Source organism: Mytilus trossulus, chromosome 7 (genome assembly GCF_036588685.1).
Source record: "Mytilus trossulus isolate FHL-02 chromosome 7, PNRI_Mtr1.1.1.hap1, whole genome shotgun sequence".
Lineage (NCBI taxonomy): Eukaryota > Metazoa > Mollusca > Bivalvia > Mytilida > Mytilidae > Mytilus > Mytilus trossulus.
This window is the reverse complement of record NC_086379.1, coordinates 15,367,035-15,387,737: the sequence shown is the minus strand read 5'-3', so window position 1 is coordinate 15,387,737 and position 20,703 is coordinate 15,367,035. Positions and strand designations below refer to the sequence as shown.

The following is a 20,703-nucleotide window of genomic DNA, read 5'->3' as shown; positions in this document are numbered from 1 at the left end:
TAAAACAATAAAATTGTATGTACTATTCAACTGACGAAATGATTAAATATACATTTATACTGGTATATGAGATATTTGTCATTTAGACATCAGTAGAACAACACACAAAAATCATGCTTTCCTTGAGTTAAATTGAGGTTTCAATGACAGAAACGTGTCTAAATTGGTCATTAATACAACGTGTCTGAACTTATGAATTAATACCAGTTTACAAGTCCAAAATTTGACTTATGGATTGATCTTTGTTTGTTCAGCTATCATATGATGTAAAGACCAGTATAACCGTTTAAGACTTTTATAATGTATTTACTAGTATCCCGTTTTAAATTGAAGTATTTGCATTATCTTAAGCAATTTAAAAATATATATATATATACGTGTTTATTGTTTGTTATTTTAATATTATCATGTGATTTATATAGAATAAAATGGTTTTACAGCTAAGACATACATAAGTGGGGGCTCACTGGCTGTCTAAGAGGGGGACCGCTCGCGACACGCTTCAGTGATTCCCTATAACAGCTTGTAAAAAGGGGGGTGAACCACCTGCCCCCCTTAATCCGCCTCCGACATGTTCCTTGGTTTCGATGTCAATCGAGATATATCTACCCTTTTCTGTGAGTGGTCAATAGGCCTTTTTGAATCTTTGATACATATGATGTGGCTCTTACTTATACATAAGGCAGCAACCATTTGATTTTCGGTGGGGGGCTATGGATTTTTTTAGGACAAACTTTTGTTTCGCGACAAGTCGAGAAAAAAAAATTCTTTCAATTTTAGCATTACATATAGTGGCAGCTGAGGGTGAAACGAACATTTTTTTTTCAGGGTCACAGACAAACTTTTATTTCCAAAATAAAATCCATAGCGCCCCACCCCCCCCCCCCCTTTCAGAAAATCAAATGGTTGGTGCCTAACGTCATTATGTTATTGTGATGTAGTACATTTTTGAATCGGCGTCTCTGGATTTATTTATTTTTTGCAAATGTGCTGAGTCTATATGCCTTGTTTGTGCTTCTTTGCTTATATACTAGTAGTAGTTAAGATTTTAAAACCATGTTAAATGCAGTAACCCTATTTTTAACAGTAATCCTTATTATGTCTTTTTGATTTGTTCACACATCGTTGTCAATATTACGGAATTTGATGAGACTGTCATACAAGTGAGAGGTTTAGCTAGCTATACAACCAGGTTGAATCCATCATTTTCCACACGAGATAGTCTGTACAAAGTGAGGAATATGACAGTTGTTATCCATTCGTTAGATCTTTTGATTTTGACACGATTATATAATTATCCGTTTTGAATTTTCCTCGGAGTTCGTCAGTATTTTTGTAATTCTATTTTTTCCTTCATGTGTAAGTAACATATAACTTATAATGTTAGTATATATTCCTGTAGCTTCAATTTTGTTTTCAAATTCGCAATCGTGCTTGACATTGTTTTTTTAAACATATGGTTCGTGCTTTTCATTCAAATGTTTCCACAAGTGGAGCAGGACATGTTTACCCATCAGGAGCACCTAAGATCATTCAGAGATTTGGTTGGATATGTATTACTCGGGTGTTTTAATAGTTTTCCATGTTGTTCGTTTTTTTTTATTCTTGACGTTGTCCGTTTATATTCGACTTTTTGGTATCTATCGCTTCTTTACTTTTCAGTAATTCTGAATAAAAGTGGATTACTATATTCTTGGCTTTCTATAAGCATATAACAAATGTATGAAAGTATATTCCTTAATAAGTAATTAGTTGACAATTTGGGTCTTTGTCAGATTAATACATAATGTCCATTAATGAGTTTGCTCCTTTTGAAAAGGTCACTACAAGATTGAAGGCAGTGAATCTCGAAAACATATTCCAAACTTAGTACGTTGTTCGGTTTCTTTTTTGTACGTCACTTGCCAATATGTTCATATTCATGGATCTACAATCTGTCAATACCTATAACTTAGCATTGCACAAGGTCATTTTTTTCTCAGGCTGTTTATGACGTCTTTACACTAAATCCATTGGATGTTGGATAGTTTAGTCTTAGATGCAGGATTTATATATTAGTTGTTAGTGGCTTTGATCTAGCTGTCAGATAACTGCGAGTACTCTCAGATCTGTTCATTGTGTCGGGATGTAGAGGTACCAGGCCATGTCCACTTGTATTTTTGTTCATCTGATGAGTTAAAGCCTTTATCAACTGATTTTTATAGTTCGTTTTTAAGTTGTACTGTTATAACACTGTCCCAGGTTAGGGGGATCCCGCTAACATGTTTAACCCCGCCACATTATTTATGTATGTGCCTATCCAAAGTCAGGAACCTGTAATTCAGTGGTTGTCTTTTATTTGTTACATATTTGTTTTTCGTTATTTTTTTTTACATAAATAATACCGTTAGTTTTCTCGTTTGAATTGTTTTGCATTATCTTATTGGGGCCTTTTACAGCCGACTATGCGGTATTAGTCCGAGATTACTCTGACGTCCGACGGCTGTTTAGCCAGACAAGCTGGTCCCATTACCCCAGCTTGTCTGGCTAAACAGCCGTCGGACGTCAGAGTAATCTCGGACTATGCGGTATGGGCTTAGATCATTGTTGAAGGCCGTACGGTGACTTATAGCTGTTAATGTCCGTGTCATTTTGGTCTTTTGTGGATAGTTGTCTCATTGGCAATCATACCACATCTTCTTTTTTTATATGAGTGAATATTTACTTATGTAAAATGTATAGATGAAATAGTCTAAATGAGTCTCTATACAGCTATTTTTCATCTATGTTATATAGTATCCGCGAGTGCTTGCATTGTTGTCGATATACTGGAATTTGATGAGACGGTCATTGAAGTGAGAGGTTTAGCGCCACGAAAACAGGTTTAATCCACCATTTCCTACACACGAAAATGCCTGTACCAAGTCAGTAATATGACAGTTGTCATCATTCTTCTGATGTGTTTGAGCTTTTGATTTTGCCATTTGATCAGACTTTCTGATCTGAATTTTCCTCAGAGTTCAGTATTTTTGTGATTTTACTTTTTACCCATTATGTTCTATTTTTAGCAACAGCTGCTGTTTGATGATGGATTACATCCCGGATACAGGTTTATCTTACTAGTCCATGAAAGTTTAGTTTCAGAATATTTGTGTTAACGACGATAATGAACAGTCGCCAAATGATTAAAATTTCTCGCAAAGGCTAGGGTAGCTAAAAAAATATCATTGGAAATGGAAGGGGGTCTCACTGGGGGATTCTAATCCTGGATCCCGCTTACTGTTTTGTCAGATTCCGTATCCCGCTTACACTATGTACGCAAGCAATTCTCATTTTTTTTGTAATTTCCCGTGTCCCGTTAGACTTCTTTTCCCGTTTTCACGGCGCAATAATTTGTATTTCACATGTCACGCTTAAAACATGTAGATTTTTTTGTTTTTTTTTGTTTTATTAATTTCCTGAAAAAATGTAACAAGCATCAACTTTTAAACATGTGACTACCTTTTTATTTTATTATCAACTATCAACACTAGATATTGAAATTCCAAGTAATTTGTTTAAGACAGAAAACTAAAGTACCCAAGTTATCTTTGGCGCTTTTAGTGCCAAACTCATAAGAATGTACTATCAAAATTCTTTATTATTTTACAATGTTCACTCCTCTCTTTTTAAACTAAAAGTGTCCATCTGAAAAACTTGTCAGTGGCGTCGATGCTTTTACCCAATATCATGAATCAGTGTTCTGGTTAAATCATTAATCTCAAATACAATAGACAGCAGTTAATGACCAGCAAAAATAAACATAACTGGGTAAACAGCATATTCACAAGATCTATCCTTGTTCTTTTGGTCCGTTTCTACAACCTCCACGTATAAAGCATCTGCTCATATCAGTTGTTTGAATAACTATAGGACGTTATTGTTTGTCACCATAGGAATGTCCACCGTTTCTACGGAATTGTTGTCAACGCTTTCAATGTATATAATGGACAAGTTGATAAATAATCTAGACTATCAAACAAGATTTCAAAAATATTCGATATCATGAAATCCTTTACATGCATAAACCTCGAATTATTAACATTGTCCATTTGAATAGACCTTGTATATCTAGAAATCTACATGTTTCCAGCCTTGTAACATGATGTTTATAAATTTAATCCAAAGTTATAATTTTTCTATAAAACATAGTGAGACTGGAATTTTGAAGCTGGTTCAACAGAAAATCCTTAAAAAAATGGTTACTACTGCACACAGATTTGATTAATAATAGTACCTTTTCTTTTGTAAAAAAACTCACCTTTATACCTAATTTGACCTGTTAGCTTATAATGATACACAAAGACAACAACATCATAAACTACTTCATGGAAATTCTTAATGGTCCTGCTAGTCCAATTAATTGTTCAAGAAAAATCATATCCAGGAACTCTCTCTAGAACAGAAGTGAACTATAGATTTCTATTGTTTTCTATCAAAAAGATGAGACAAACACATCCTTTGCAATGGTCTCAAAAGGTAACAACATTACTGGATAAGGAAAATCAGTTCTGACACCAATACAAATATATATAATTAGATTCTTAAAAAACAGCTGTGCCAGGAGCACATGATACGCCCATTGCTTTTTCAAGGAGTTCAATTACCTTTTAATTTCACTAAAGGCAGGTTATCTTTATACATATATACCAGTCAAAAGTTTCATGATTGCTCAAAGCATTGTCTGAAAACTGGAAAATTCACCCTTTTTTATGAATAAAAAATCACAAAAACATAAAATCTTACATTTATAAAATCAAGAGAACTTAATTACGTCAATAGATATAAACAAGTCACCAAGGTTTCTTGCAAATTGGTGAGCGTTTTTTTCATTTATTGTCTGAAAACTGAAAAGATCCCCCTTTTAATGAAAAAAAACCTAAAAGCTCAAACTTAAAATTAATAAAAAACAAAACAAAAGGGAGCTCAAGTCAATAGATATTAATAATTCACCCAAGTTGCATGCAAATTGATTTCAAGAGTTCTGAGTTATTATATGACATGTTGACGAGGGATGGACAACAGTAAAATAATATGTCTAATACGTATAAAAACCTACAAATCACTCTGCATTTTAATTTTTGCAGTTTTTTAAATTTATTTTCAATAATTTTCCAAAAAACATGTATTCTTATTTCCTTTTCAAAAAGGTCACACCAAATTATATTTATGTCCTCTGATATTAGCATACTTTTTTTCTTTTTTCTTATTTTAAGACTGTTTTCAATTCTTCATAACAGTTGAAAATCATATCTACCATATAATTTGTTGTGCTTCTGTTAAAGCACTTATTGTTTTGTCAGTGTAGCTTTTAAAGGATCGTGTTGATACCCAACCAGGTTTATATGACTTTTTACATATCAAAGGATTGAATTTCTCAAAAAATTGCCAATGAAATTCTTTTATAATTTGGCAAGTCCCAGAAGATAATCAGATGAGATTTTTGAAAAGACAGACTATTCTACCGTATTAAAATACAAAGCAGTTTTTACTTGGCTACAATAAATGACTATGAAATCAAAAGTTTTTCAAAGCAAGTTTAAAGAGTGATCTGATTATGAAAACAACAAAAAAGTGGTCACCAACAATTGGTTGGGGGTAAAATATTACCCAACAGTGAGTGCCACTGTGACCATTTATTAAATTTATCATATCTTTTGATTCAAACTATTCTATTAGTTCATGCACAAAAATACTCGTTCAAAATGGTCACCAACTTAATGTTGGGGGCAAAAACAACCCAACAGTGAACTACACTGTGACCATAAAATTCACCAAAAATTTGAAGGAAAAAAAATTTGATCACCAACAATTTGTTAGGGGCAAAAAACCCAACAGTGAAAATACACTGTGACCATAATTATCTTTAAAGAAAAACTTCAATTGCATTTTTTGAAACTGAAACAATAATTTTGTCGCCAACATATCGTTGGGGGTCTTTTGACCCAACAGTAAACTAATTTTACTGTGACAAGTAATTTACTTGCCTTATTTGTCTTCTCTTGTTATCTCGGAAACTTTCCCGCCAAAATTATTTTATAAAAATGTCACCAACATCAGCAATTAAATGTTGGGGACCCTTAAAATGGCCCAACAGTGATTGGAATCACTGTGACAAGCACTTGCCTTGTTTAAAGTACTGCCTTGCCTTACATGTTACCCTCAGAATAATATAAAAAGTCGCCAACATAATGTTGGGGGCAAAAACAGCCCAACAGTAGAATATACTGTGACACCACTTGCCTTTTGTGCATGCCTTGTTCAGGCTGTTTTAATACCCTTGAAAGAAGCATTTCCTGTTTCAATTGAAGTAACATTTTTTTTACAAAAACTGAATACTATCAAAACATTTATTGTATCAAAAATTTATGTAAATAAACAGCCTGAACAAGCATTTTGAATGTGGTTTACGTCCTGATCACAGATTTCACTGTTATTTTTAACATATAAAGTGTCATTGGTTTTCTTCAAATTTATTCATTTCAACTTTTCATATTTTTGATTTTGTCCTCAACTTTCTCACAAAGGTGTTAAAAAAATATTAATTTTGATCCTATATACCTTTTCAATCAAATATTATCAAATGCTTTCAACTTTATCAGGTTTGGACAGATATTAAATTCTTTATTGACATGGAATGCTATCTTATTCATATATCTTTAAAAAAATGTTTAAAGAGTATTCAGTTACAAAATTGTATCAATTATTATGTTTAATTATTTTGCAAGTTTTGAAAGCATTATTGATCATTTTGGACTAGAATTTCCTAACTCTGTTTTTTTAAGCAATTCCTTACATTTAATTTTTCTATCTTCCTTTAGAGTTTGAGATATTTATAATACAGGTGAATTTTCTACCTAACCTCAGCTTTAATGTTTCATATTTAATAACTTGGATAAATAATCAAGAACTGTAACTCTTAACAAATGGGAGACAACTCACACTTTTGTTATCAATATAAACTATCAAGTTATTCTACGAATGCATAAATACCACATCAGTTCAATAAATACTAAAATCTTTTTTAATGTCATAACAATGCAAGATCTTTATTAAAAGGAAATATTTGACAATTTTCCATAATGTACAAATACAATAAAATTACAAACCTTACATGTCCATAGAGATAATTGACCTCTTTTATTTGATTTCACTTACCAGTTATAATTATCATAGGAGTTTGAGGAATAATGTGAGTTTTATAACAACATGTGACTTTGCTTACCTGTATTTAAACAGGTATGTATAGAATCACATTTCCAGCTTTTCTCCCATTATTCAACACAAAATTACATTTCTATAAAATATAAATAAAAGAACAACATTTAAAACCAATAAAAAGATGATGCACTAGTTTCTGTTGATAATCCACGATTTTAGTATCGTCTATTGCCACCAGGTGGAGGTCCGTAGCCACCTTGATTGTACATATTGTTAGAAGCCATCCCCATCATTCCTACAACACAATCAACATGAATCATTCTATATTCTCAACTAAAAATAAAGCGTTAGAGCTAATTTCCAAATGCATGTAGAGCAAGACTTTGGTTAGCTTGCTTGATTTGTTTGTATATTGTAACTTCCAATCAATTTTAAATATAATACTTTTTTACATGTTTTACTTGTATATATTGTTTGAAGATGGCAATCTATTACAAAACTTGAGCTAACATTTATACAAACAAAGCAAACAATCCAACCAAACCATTAACTTGCTAGCATTAGGATAACAGCTTTAAAGGCATATAAACATATATTAACTGTTCAATTTATTGAATATTACTCATCAGGAATCCATAATCTTAAACCAGCTAGAATATATTTCATCAAAGTGATACTAAAGTCATTCTTATTTCTCACACCATGTAATCAAATGTTTAAGATATGTTCAAGTGATTTTACTATAAAAGATCTTTATAAATCCCTCCTCATTTACAATAAAGATTTATGAAATTCCAACGTCATTTATCATTGAAGACTTCCTATCATATATCATGTAATTCATCTACTTAGAATAGAACTGCCTTTATAGAATAATAGATATGAGAGCATATGGTATACTTTTGGACAATGCAAATTTTGATTTCAAAAAGCATTTTTCTCTCTCATTTTTTTTCTACCAGAAAACTTTATTTTAAAATATGCTTTAATGCTATTTGGAATTAATTGAGAGAAAACTTTTAAGGTTCACAGTCCTAAAGAAACTCCTTCCAAGAATTGAATACTTTCACAAAAGTTTGTGACTATCAATACCTATTGCTGTAAGTGTTTTAAAGGCCAAAAATTGTTTAAGAATAACTTAGAATGCAAACTACAAAGGATAAGAAATGCCTTTAGAAACTTAGTTCTGAAGACAAACCAATACCTTGTGGCTGTTGCTGTTTCCCAGGATTCATCATACTCTGATATCTGGGCATGCTTGCTCTTTTCTCTTCCTATAAATAACAAGATAGAAAACAAATCCCACAAATTAATTACTGGTGTATTAACAAATACTGAAAAGTATTTTCAAGTTCACTAATCAGCAACAGACAGTATCATGCATGTACTAGATATACTAAGCACAATGGTTCATCGCTATGAAAAATACTTGTAAGCAAGAATAACGTCCATGGTCATCAAATTAAACACTAAAAGACTGCAAAATCCTTATTTTTATCATGTTTATATAAAACTAATTGAACTATTTCAAACAAAGGATTAAAAGCGTAAGCCATACATGGATCAGTCAAATTTTTTTGTAGTTTCTAAAAACTGTTTTAAAATAAATCAGTTTTTGAAATCAAAACTACTCAAATGGAACTCAGGTAATTCTAAAGTAAATTCACCTGAGTAATACAGACTTTAATATCTACCAAGAGTTCAATCTACTGATGATGAAATTAAAACTGAACTTACTACTGTACATTGTGTTAGTACAACATCCAATCAAAAATTGGTATTAACTATGATGTTAAAAGGGGAAAGCAATTCTTACTTTGTCAATTATCATTTTCCCTGTCAAGTCAGGTAAATAAAAGATATCAGTAATTAAGAAGCATCTATCATTAGGCATTTATTACTACAGATCTAATATGAATTTTAATTCACAAAACTTTGTCCATGTCTTCATAGTTTAAAACGGATCTGTCTACATAGGATTCTCCTTCTAATTGTTTATTTTTTCTGCCACTCTAGATTTGCATTGATCATTACAAACCGATGAACATACTATCATTCACTGTATTACGAGTGAAACACCAAAATAAATATGTGAAAATATATTGATTTCTCCTACCTGCAGTATGGTAAAACCTTAAAATTGATTGTCTACTCACCAAAGATATATCTTCGTCTGGATGCATTAGTTTTGAGGTCAAACCTGAACTAGATTCTGGTTTTTTAATCTGTGGTGCTCCAGTGATGGTTGCACTTGAGGGTGGAGAGGCTGAAACTGCTGCCGCTGATGGGAATGTAGGCTTGGGTGGTGCACTGCTTGTAGCTGGTGCTGACTTGAACAGGGGACCAGATGATGTTACAGGATTAGATGAATGTGATAATGAGACAGATGATGGAGCAGTTGATGTCTGTAAATAAAGAAAGAACAATACTGATTCTGAAAACAAGAAAGTGGTCAGATATAATTTTACCCGTTAAATCTGAAAACATTATCATTTTTTTTTAATAGAATAATCAATATTACTAAAACTCTAAACAGCATCTTCTCTATATATATAAACTTCAGTTTTTTGTCATGGATACTAAAATATTAAAATTTTAAGCAATTATATTTTATTTTCACAGGTTTGACCCTTATTATGTTTTCTATCAATAAACTGATGATGTTAAATGATTTTTAGCATCAAACATTCAAGTTTTTCTAAAATCATGGAAGCTCGATTTTTTTTATTTCCTGTATGATTCAACACATTTTTTTTTACTATTTTTGTTTTAATCATAATTAACTAACCCTAGAATAACAATAGTTTCAAATTGATCAGCACCAACTCAAATACAACTAATTTTCCCTAAACCTATTTTATACCTGAACAGCTGATGGGAATAATGGTTTAGATGGAGCTGACATTGGCATGCTTGGTCCTCCCATCATTGGACCAGGTGGTGGACCTCCATGCATGAATGGTGGTGGCCTTGGTGGCATTGGCATTCCTGGGTGGTGGTGTCTAGGTGGCATACTGAAAATAAAATTGATTAGTCAACTTTGTTATTGTTGAAAATAATTTGAGCTCACAAAAGAAATTAAACCACAAGTTACTGATACTATGACACATATTGCTCTACAGTTCAGTAAGCTTATACCCTGAATCCTGTTCATATTCATGTTATAGCATTAAATACACAAAGTTATATTTTGTACAACCATTTTGGCTTCTCCACACAGTATGTGTACTGATTGATAACTTACACATAGTTAGGGGAAAATTATTTATTAACCGAAAATACCAGGTTTTCTTAAAACAGATCTTTGTCCCCTTAGTCCTTTTGTTATTTTTGAGTATATGATAAGTAAATCCTTTATTATATTAAATGATTTTTCAGTTTGTTCTTATGCCTCAAGTCATGATCTTTTAATGGTTGTCTTTTGGTACTGTCTATTGTATAAACATGCATCTATTTTTTTGGTTTATTGTTTTGAACTTAGTTCATGTTGTTGCTTGATTTATTTTTCATTTTTGTCTTGTCAGGGCCGTTTACTGCTTACAAAAAGGCAATAATTTTGCTAACTGCTTAAGGACTTCCGGTAATCTTTAATTGCTTTAAATCTACTGTCATTTAGTGTCTTTGATCAGTTAAATGATATTTTGATAAATAATAAAAATAAAACTTACCCCATTGGTCCCATGCCTGCAATAAATAAAGCACATATATGTTTATATGTATTTATCAAAGTTATAACAAAACAACAACAGGAAAAAAATCAACTTCTTCGTTTTAGCCACTAATCTCTGAATGTAATAGCTAGTCTTACAACCTTGTCCAGGAATAATAATCAAAATGGATTGAAAACCTGGTTATTTTTATTACTTTAGTTGGGGTCACTAAAAATAGTTGTTATTTCATGTTATAGTTCCCTAATACTCCCTCTCTGGGTTTAATTACTGGAATTTACCTCACCAGAAAAATCAACTTTTTTTTTACTGTTAGTGATCTGGAATAAAAGATGTACCAATTCAACCCAACCTGCAATTTTGCCATTCTAAAGTTATGTCTTATTAAATATTGTGGTTTCCCATACAAAACATGGATATGGCCATTCTGTCCTCAATCAGTTTGTTTATTTCCAATTTCTTGATATTGGGTTGACTGACAGATTTCCATCATTTTTACATACATATTCTTTTTTGAAGCATCACATATCTTCCATTGACCAAATGTTTTTTTTGTATTTTTAGCTTTTGATTCTGAAATATATAATATTACAGCGCATTTCATTGAGCATGTAGCCAAAGGAGATACCTTTGGTTAGTTTGCTTGTTAGCTGAACTGTGAAGTTATTTTTAGGTTAGGTAAACTACCCCACTTTAAGAATAGACAAGTCTGACAGAAAACCAATCTATCTGTCTCTTGGACTATGCTACTTCGAAAAGAGGGTAGTATACCTGACCTTATAAACAAACTCAATAAAATTGGCTGTAACATTTTCTTAGTTTCAACCTACCCATAGGAGGCATTGGTCCACCCATGTGGTGGTGTCCCATTGGACCCATATGTCCCATCATTGGCCCAGGACCCATAGGTCCAGGTGGCATAGGAGGCATTCCTGGCCCTGGCATACCAAATGGTGGCATTGGAACAGGTGGCATCGGTGGCATGTTATTACTAGTACTAGTTGTAGGAAAGCCACTATTGCTGTCATCGTCATCACTGTCATCTTTTAACCTTTTAGCTGGGTGATCTGTAGAGGGAAAAACAAATGAGCACTCACAAAAATGTTTAACCCCTCCACATTCTTTATGTGTCTGTCCCAATTCATTATCCTATCATTCTGAAGTTGTAGTTGGTTCATATTTGTAATATTTGCATTTTATAAATTATTTTGTTATAAATTTGAATAACTTTAAATTTTACATGTCTAAGGCTTTTAAAGATTACTATACAGTGTGGAGTTTTCACATTGTTGAAGGTCGTAAAGTGGACTATAAATTATTACATCCACTTCATTTAAACTCTATTAAATGGATAGTTGTCTCATTGGCAATCATACCACACTTCCTTATTCTAAATTAAATGATCATACATGTATGATGACTTATTCAGAAACCTGGAATATTTTGAAGTTAATCTGAAATTGGTCAAATTGGAAAATATCAGACTTTCAAATAATTGATATATCATATTCATTTAACTATTTTATTACCTAATTTTTGCTTTTCGTGTTGTTGAAGATCTTCCTCTGGTATTCCTTCCATACCATATATTTCTATCTCTGTATTCTGTCTTCCTGGTAATGCATTGGGAACTTTATCGATTTTTTCTTTGTGTACCTAAATAAATGCGACATATATGCATCTGAAATGATTTTTCCATAAATTGGGTAATGAATATGGTGCTTTAGTTTATTGAAACAAATAATGTACATCATGTACGTCATTAACATAATAGCTGAAAAAAAGATCTGTTCATTATCTTAGCAAATTTGTTGCAAATCATGCAACTTACATGTTTTATAATCAGATCTGATGAGAATGTGCATTATCACTATTTTGTACTTTTTTCCTTTGATCTTTTTTTGTGATAATTTTTCATATCATGCTACTCGCTTGAGATGGAGAACTATCGCTAGAAACTAAGAAGGCACGTGGCAGTGCTAACGAGATTGACACATCGTCATATCACTATTATAATTAGGTAAAATAGCGATAAACAGATTATCATTGGTCATCTCAACTCGATTGCCTTTCTCGCTTTCGCCCGGTTTGGCCCAAGCGAGAAAATCAATCTCGTTGAGAAGATCATGGATAATCTAAAAATATCTACAGTATTTGATAATGAACAAATGATGAACTAGTGTTTCCTACAGGTGGTTTTGGCGTGTAATGGCGCCCTGCCGCGATTTCTCGATGTCCTGCCCTTTTTGGGAAAAAAATTTGGCGCCCTGCCCTAATTTTGTCGAAATTCTAGACGCCATGCCTTTATCGTCTGCGTGCCTTCATCAGCGCCCTTCTGCCCTGACGTCTTTTTCCAAAATTCTCTTGTGCCGTTTAGCGAAATTTTGTTTTATCGATTTCTGATCTACAAGTTAATTACATATGATACCTGTGTGATTGCCCCCAGGTTAATCATGTCATTACAATTAATTACAATGATAAAGACTTCAAAGGTGTTAATAACTAAGTAATTTAATTAGGACAATGTATCTTTTTGTCATACTTTTGATGAATGTGTCAGCGAGTGTATTTAGCTTGGGTCAGCTTGGGTCGGCATTTTCGATCTCCAAGTCACAATGGAGGAGTGTATAAATGAAGACTTTCATGACTTTAGAATTGAATTTCAGTCATCAAAATAAAACTATGCCGTTACAGAAATGCCTTCCATCTCAACACAGTTAACTGTATATTGTTTCTGTACAATGTTTGACAAATCCAACACAGATTTCTGTGGCACAAGATGTTAATTGTAACCTACCTGCATACAATGAATGGAAAGACCAGGTCCTGTGTATAACTTTTTATGACAAATATGACACTTGAAATGCTTCGCTTTCTGGTGCTGTATGAGTATCTTCTCATCATCAAACTCTCTGTTACAATACCTAATACATGGTCAAGGAATCGTGATGCAAAATACATATCTACATGCACATTTATAAGTGAAACAATCAATTTCAATAAAAAAAAAATTACACTATGTTGCATAAAAAGTAACACATCTTCTAAATAAGTGAAATGATCAATATCGAATGAAAATTATGTATTAAATCAATATTTATTAGATCAAATAAGACACAGGGGTGTTCGGAGGTGAAAAGATCGACCCAGTTCATATGACTATAATTCATAATTACATTATTTCAGTTTTGAGATTATTTTTCTTTGAACAAGAAAACCTTAATTTTAACAAATTATTTTTTTTAATTTTTTTCATGAACAAAAGTGAAACACTTGAAATTTTAATATTAGCACATATAGTTGACTTTTAAACATTGATTATTAAATAGTTGTATATTATAAAGGTTTTTATAACTTATAAATGATGTGAAAAGCAGGTAAGTTTAGTAAACATCGTTATAAATGTAACGTTCAACTCCAACATGGTGACCGAGGATAACACACATACCATGTGACATGGTCGCCATGTTGGATGTACACATTTAGCTTATTGACACTATATTTAAAACTATCTTACCGTAACAAAAAGTGTGCACAAATTACCCTGTCAGGACTGACTCAGGTATTCAATCAACTGTAGGCACCAATTGGAAGGGGTCCTGGGTGCTGCTGAAGGTCCCAGTAGATTCAGGGGTGTTACCCGAACTTGTGTGGATGTCCAGAATTGGAGGACAAATAGCAATAAAGTGAATAAATTATGTGTATTGACATTCCAAAGCACAGACACTTGTTTCTATCCATATGAAGGTTGACTATCCACTTGTTTCTATCCATATGAAGGTCAACTATCCCAATGGATAGAAACAAGTGTCTTAGTCCGAGATTACTCTGACGTCCGACAGCTGTTTAGCCAGACAAGCTGGGGCCGTGAGAGCTCGTTCCATATCAAAAAGTGGATATTTGCCTACCCAAAATAGATGCGCTGCTTCCTCACTTCTAGAGCCGACTGAGGGCCTAGGAATTATATAAATCGGGCATCAATCTCTTCAGTTTTCATTTATCTCTTCATTTATGTAAGTTTCACCTACCTGCCAAATCTTTATTTTTCTATATTTTAACATTTTTCAGAGAGACCCATGATTTCTCCAATTTGCCTTTCATTTTCAAAGATTATCACATGACCATGAGAAAACAGTGCAAATCAAGGACTTATATGGACTCTTTATACGTCCCTGGTGCAAATGAACATAATGCAACACCTCGTTTATTTACGCTGCAAGTTACCTAAATATCCGAGACCTGCCAATTGTTATCATGGTCGGAACTAAATGCTAGTTACTGATCTCCTGTAAAGGAGGTGAAAAAACGTGGTTGCTGCTAAATGTTAAACATCGGTCTCCTATTAAGGAGGTAACAAAATATAAATATTTGCATATTTGAGTCTCGAGGCCATGAAATCTCTCTTTACTTGACGTCCATTTGAAAGTGAAGGTCAAATATGCAGAAATCATGGGTCTCTGTGAAAAAAGTTAAACATAGAAAAATAAAGGTTTGGCAGGTAGGTGAAACTTACATAAATGAAGAGATAAATGAAAACTGAAGATATTGATGCCCGATTTATATAATTTTTAGGCCCTCAGTCGGCTCCAGAAGCAAGGAAGCAGCGCATCTATTTTGGGTGGGCAAATATCCACTTTTTGATATGGAATGAGCTCTGACGTCCCACGGCCCCAGCTTGTCTGGCTAAACAGCCGTCAGACGTCAGAGTAATCTCTGACTTCAAGCAGTCAGGGGTACTACTTATACAAGTGTATTTTATTTACTTAAAGAAGTAAAAAAAAATATACACATATCAGTAAATTTGTAGGATACTTATACAAGTGAATTTTATTTACTTGTATAGGTAAAAAAAAAATGGAAGAGTTATGTCCCTTCGGCATTCAGATTTTTTTAAAAAAATCAACCTTTCTTCTTTTCTTGAATTCTGAATATTTCTTTGCTCTAATAGAATTTTAAATTGTGTTCCCTTTGCAGATGTCTTTACTAATCATTTAAGTATAATTTCATGGACAATGAAAGTCCCATTTGTCTGTTATCTTCTTAACACTGCTCATTTACAAGCCCCAAAGGAGCAATTTTTGATTGCCTTGGGCAAATATACAAGATCTTTGCTCAATCAGTTTCTTTGATGAATTAATGAGATGAAACATTGAACTTTAATGAAAAAATTTGAGCAAACCTGGGAAAAATCATTAAAAGGCATGATTTTACGTCTCAAAACTTGAGGATTTTTGTGGGATTGTAAGGAAAATTTACTTATACAAGTAAATTTTTCAGAAAATTAAGGGGAGATTATTCAAACATTATTTATTTACTTATATGTGTATATTTTTTTTCACTTCTTCAAGTAAATAAAATACACTTGTACAAGTAGTACCCCTGACTGTCAAGTGTCTTGTGTTTCAAAGCCTAAATTTTAAAATAGCTCAGGACCTGAGGCTACTACCTTTATACCTTTATCTTCGGGTCGTTAAATATGCCAAATGCTTCTACTGACCCCTCATCTTGGATTGTCGTATATGCATTTCTCTTCTCATAATTAATATATATATAATATATATTAAACTTATAATAAAAAACACTTATTTGGGTGTGCGCAGCTGACCACTTCATTAACACGAACATATGAATTTATAAGGGTTCCAGTTTTTCCCCATTTAGTGCGGACTTAAAATTATTTAGTCTTTGCCGTCACCGTTAAATCTGACATAGTATCTAGTCTCAGACAGGACTTAAAACGGTTTTCAAGGATTTACTTTTTTTAATATATATACATTCATGATAATGGGCTATTTTGGTATTTACAGAACAAGGAAACAAAATGAAATAAATTTAGTCGTGAGAGCCAAATTGTAAGCTCAATTTATCTGTGGTACATGTAGTGAAGAAACCCTCAAAACGAATTATTAGTTAATTCAGAAACGTTAAAAATGGTCAGGAAACATGGTACTGACTTAAAAGGATACCAACACCAAGGTTTTAATTGCTTCTTTTTCTTTCGTCCCATTTTGCTTGTTTTTCAATATGGCGTATGTTTTTAAAGGCAGATAACTGTGTATGGCGTTTCTTTGTTATCTGCCCTTGATTTGGGTCTCACTAATTAGCGACAAGAAGCGTCAAGAAGCAACAAGAAAAATAATTTTAGCGACTAGAAACCATTTAGCGACAGAAAAACATTTTTTTTTTTAATTAAATATAAAACAAAAATATGCATTTATATATAGTCTTTTTTAATATACCGGCAGAAATAAATTGATAATTTTTATTGTTACATTGATCAAGGATTTATATTGATAGATGAAGAAATTAAACATTTGTGAGGAAGGGAATGTGTAGGTTTATTATTATATTGATAGATGAACTCAGAAGAAATTAAACAGTTGTATGAGCAAAGGAATTGCACACGCTATAAAAGAAAATGAAAACAAAGACTTTTCACCTTTCCTTTCAGTTTGAAGGATTTATTGAAACAAAAGCATGAAATATTATTTCCTTTCTAACTGAACAAGTTATTCATTTTTCCTGATAAGACCAAATTTAGCTGAGGCTTCATCCTAAGGTAATGCACGATGTAGAACATCAAATGAGATTAACGAGGCACGTGTCCCTTGTTTTGTTGCTACAATAACATCCAATTAACACCTTCAACTTTGTACACGCGTTTGACTATACAATTACACGCGCCTGAATATACAATCATTGTAAATGGGGAACACCTGTCGAATCTCAAGATTGTCATTGATCAGGTTCATTAAATCTTCAATCAATATAAATAAACATAATAAATAACGTTAAATGAGGCAATACACTAAATAAATGATGAAAAGTATTCACATTTTAATTATTTTTTCCTCTTGTTTGATTTCAATTCTTTGTATTTCACAATTTGTATGTATTTTCGGGACAATGATACACACATAATCAGATAATGCATTTTGTAAGTTTATTATATATTGTACAAAGATAGTTTTATACACAAATTATAAGATAAATGGTCCGTGTAACCTGAGACTACTATAACACTATAACACAGAGATTCTAATGCAATTTGGATGTAACAATTTTTTTCATTGGCTAAAAGTTGCCGTCAAATCAACAGTTGACCAGGCGTAACTAAGGAGGGACCCGCCATTTTGAATTAATGAATCAATAAATGTTCGATTACTCCTATATAATCGAAAATAAAACAACACCTACCTCGTATTCGCCGTTTTAATGTAATTTTATTCGAATTTGAAGCGTACAAGTAACGTCATAACCTCCAGTTTGTAAGTTCTCATTTGTATGACGTCACTTTTGGCCATGACGTCTTTGTGCCAAAATCATTCATGAAGTTTCGCGGATTTTTTTTATTTGTCAAATTTAGACCTTTTTTCAAGTTTTATCATATTATTTCTTTTTGTTATGCATTAGAATCGGAATAACAGTACTGTAGTTGAAGAGTTGCCACCGTCAATTTTGATTTGACGGTCGCAAATCTCCGTTTTACTGTCTCCGCTACGCGTCGCCAGTAAAACTGCATTTGCGACCGTCAAATCTACAATTGACGGTGGCAACTCTTCAACTACAGTACTGTTATTCCTTAATTGGTCACTCTCGATTTCCCTATTAAACCGGCTACACTCAAAAAAGCTAGCTGCGTTAATATAACGTAGTTTCGTATTTTACCGTTAGCAGACGACATGTAATTGTTCAATTAAAAAATTAAAAATGAATAATACAAAGCAAAATATTATTTTCAATGCTGTCATTATTATTCCTATTATTATATGAATATTATTATGATTATCCTACTTTAATAATTATTATATTATAATAGTTTATAATAATAAATGTATTTTAATAGTTTTTCATAATAAACATGTTTTAAAAGTTTTTAGAATAAGCTATGCGACTATGATTGAGAATGGATTGTTAATTCTCATAAATCCGACAAACGAAGTTGTTGAAGCAGGTCCCGTTTATTTCATCCAATCAAGGAATCATATAAACAATCCCCCGATCAAATATACAAATGTTTTACCTGTTTTACCTACCTGTAAAAACAGGTGCATTTGTGAATTGGCTGGGATATAGTTTTGATACACGTATACACGTGCTAACTAAAAATGGAATTCAGATATATAAATCTCAGTATCGATACTATTTAATATTTTTTTTAAATTTTCATGAATGATTGAAAAAAAATGGAAAAAGGCTTCTGTTTTTGTTTTTCCAAATAAAGGTTAATTACGGCTAAAGATTACGGCCGCCGCCATATAGTGTTATAGTAGTCTCAGATTTGATATTGTATTAAAAATACGATATTAAATAATTAATACGTAATAAATTGTATGTCATGTATCGGAGTTAATTATTTGATTGTTTCATAATGGGTTTCTATTAAATATACACCTGTCTCGGAGACATACTGTCACAGTGTGACATGTATATTCGGCTTGAATTATCCGATGGTCAGGTAAATCACAACCTGTTAAAATGAGTTTTATTTGACACCTGGTACACACGAAGTAGTTACACCACAGGTTTTCACACTCCTTCCGAAAATATTATTTACAAATTATAGAATTAAATAATAAATATTGTTTGACAAATATCGTTTATCATGATCGACTTTGTCTTATAATATTTATAATTTGTATAGATCATTAAAAAATGATTACTTTCTGGGTTCATTATTAATTTGGCTTGTATTGGGTTGATTTTTTATGATTGTCTGTAAATTGTTTTCTAATTGTATTTTTCGAAATACTATGAGCTTGCATTCAGTTGTTTTTATGATTGTCGGTAAATTTATGGTTTCTCCTTTTCATGGATTGTGTATTTAGTTAGGACTTACACTTAATGATCATTTAATAGAAAATTGCAATACAAGTCTCACTCTTTACCTCGAATATAAAGGGATTAACCACATTGTAAGCGTAATGTACATGTTTCCCTTCTTTTTTTTACTTTTAGACTAGAAAAATCTCCTTTTAATTTTGAAACAGACATGGACCTGTGTGAATAGTGAAACAACATTTTGACTTGATTGTTAGTTAAAACCCTTTTTTTTTACTTTATACAAACTGCACGAAAAGGTGTCTTCTTTGTTGTTGATCAGACTGATTTAATTGATGCTTGCTTAACGTCCAGTGATAAATATTTCATTTTTGTTGTTGTTGATCAGGTTGATTTAATTGATGGTTGCTAAACGTCCAGTGGCAAATATTTCATTTTTTTATTACATATTGATTTGCGAGTGTATGACATTCATTTTTTTCTGTACAGTATATGCAATATAATGTCTAACTCTCCACAAGAAACCAAATGATACAGACATCAACATTTTAAGGTGACCAAAAGGCTCTAAGCAATGCGTAAAATTCATATTGCACTGTCAACTATACAAGGTCTATTTAAGAAAAAGGTTTAACACATCAAACAAGAAAACTCACTGTTTTTATTTGTGAACAAAATAATAAGAAAAAAATCCAAATATGATGTATACAGCAACACACCAGTGAATTACAGGCTCCTTACTTTGGGAAAGCACATACATAATAAAGGCATGATAATAGATTTAACCATAATCGCAAGCCGTACAATTTTATGATCTTGTTTGTTGTTTTTTCCCCACAGTAATCATATCAATAAAACCTATAAACCAATAAATGTGGTGTGGCGTTTGAATAAACCAAATTACATCTGTAAAAAGACACCTACATACATCCCAGTATTCTAAAATGAAAAGGACCAGTCAGACTGAGAATCAGAACTTGCACATGTATCAATGTATACAATACATCTAAAATATCACTACACATTATTCCATCCTTTTCAATAACTAAACCAAAATGAGAGAGTACAAAAACAA

General features: G+C 32.2%; 1 protein-coding gene across 1 annotated transcript; it reads right to left on the bottom strand.

Annotated features, from left to right (window-relative positions):
* Positions 1-7,026: 7,026 nt before the first annotated feature.
* Positions 7,027-16,947, bottom strand: LOC134724683 (BUB3-interacting and GLEBS motif-containing protein ZNF207-like). Its single transcript, XM_063587856.1, has 9 exons — positions 16,814-16,947; positions 13,645-13,771; positions 12,377-12,503; positions 11,678-11,914; positions 10,848-10,863; positions 10,043-10,193; positions 9,336-9,584; positions 8,384-8,453; positions 7,027-7,474 (listed from the first exon to the last, which is right to left on the bottom strand). Exons 1-9 carry the CDS (start codon positions 16,852-16,854, stop codon positions 7,395-7,397), a joined length of 1,098 nt encoding a protein of 365 aa, XP_063443926.1. The 5' UTR covers positions 16,855-16,947; the 3' UTR covers positions 7,027-7,394.
* Positions 16,948-20,703: the final 3,756 nt, after the last annotated feature.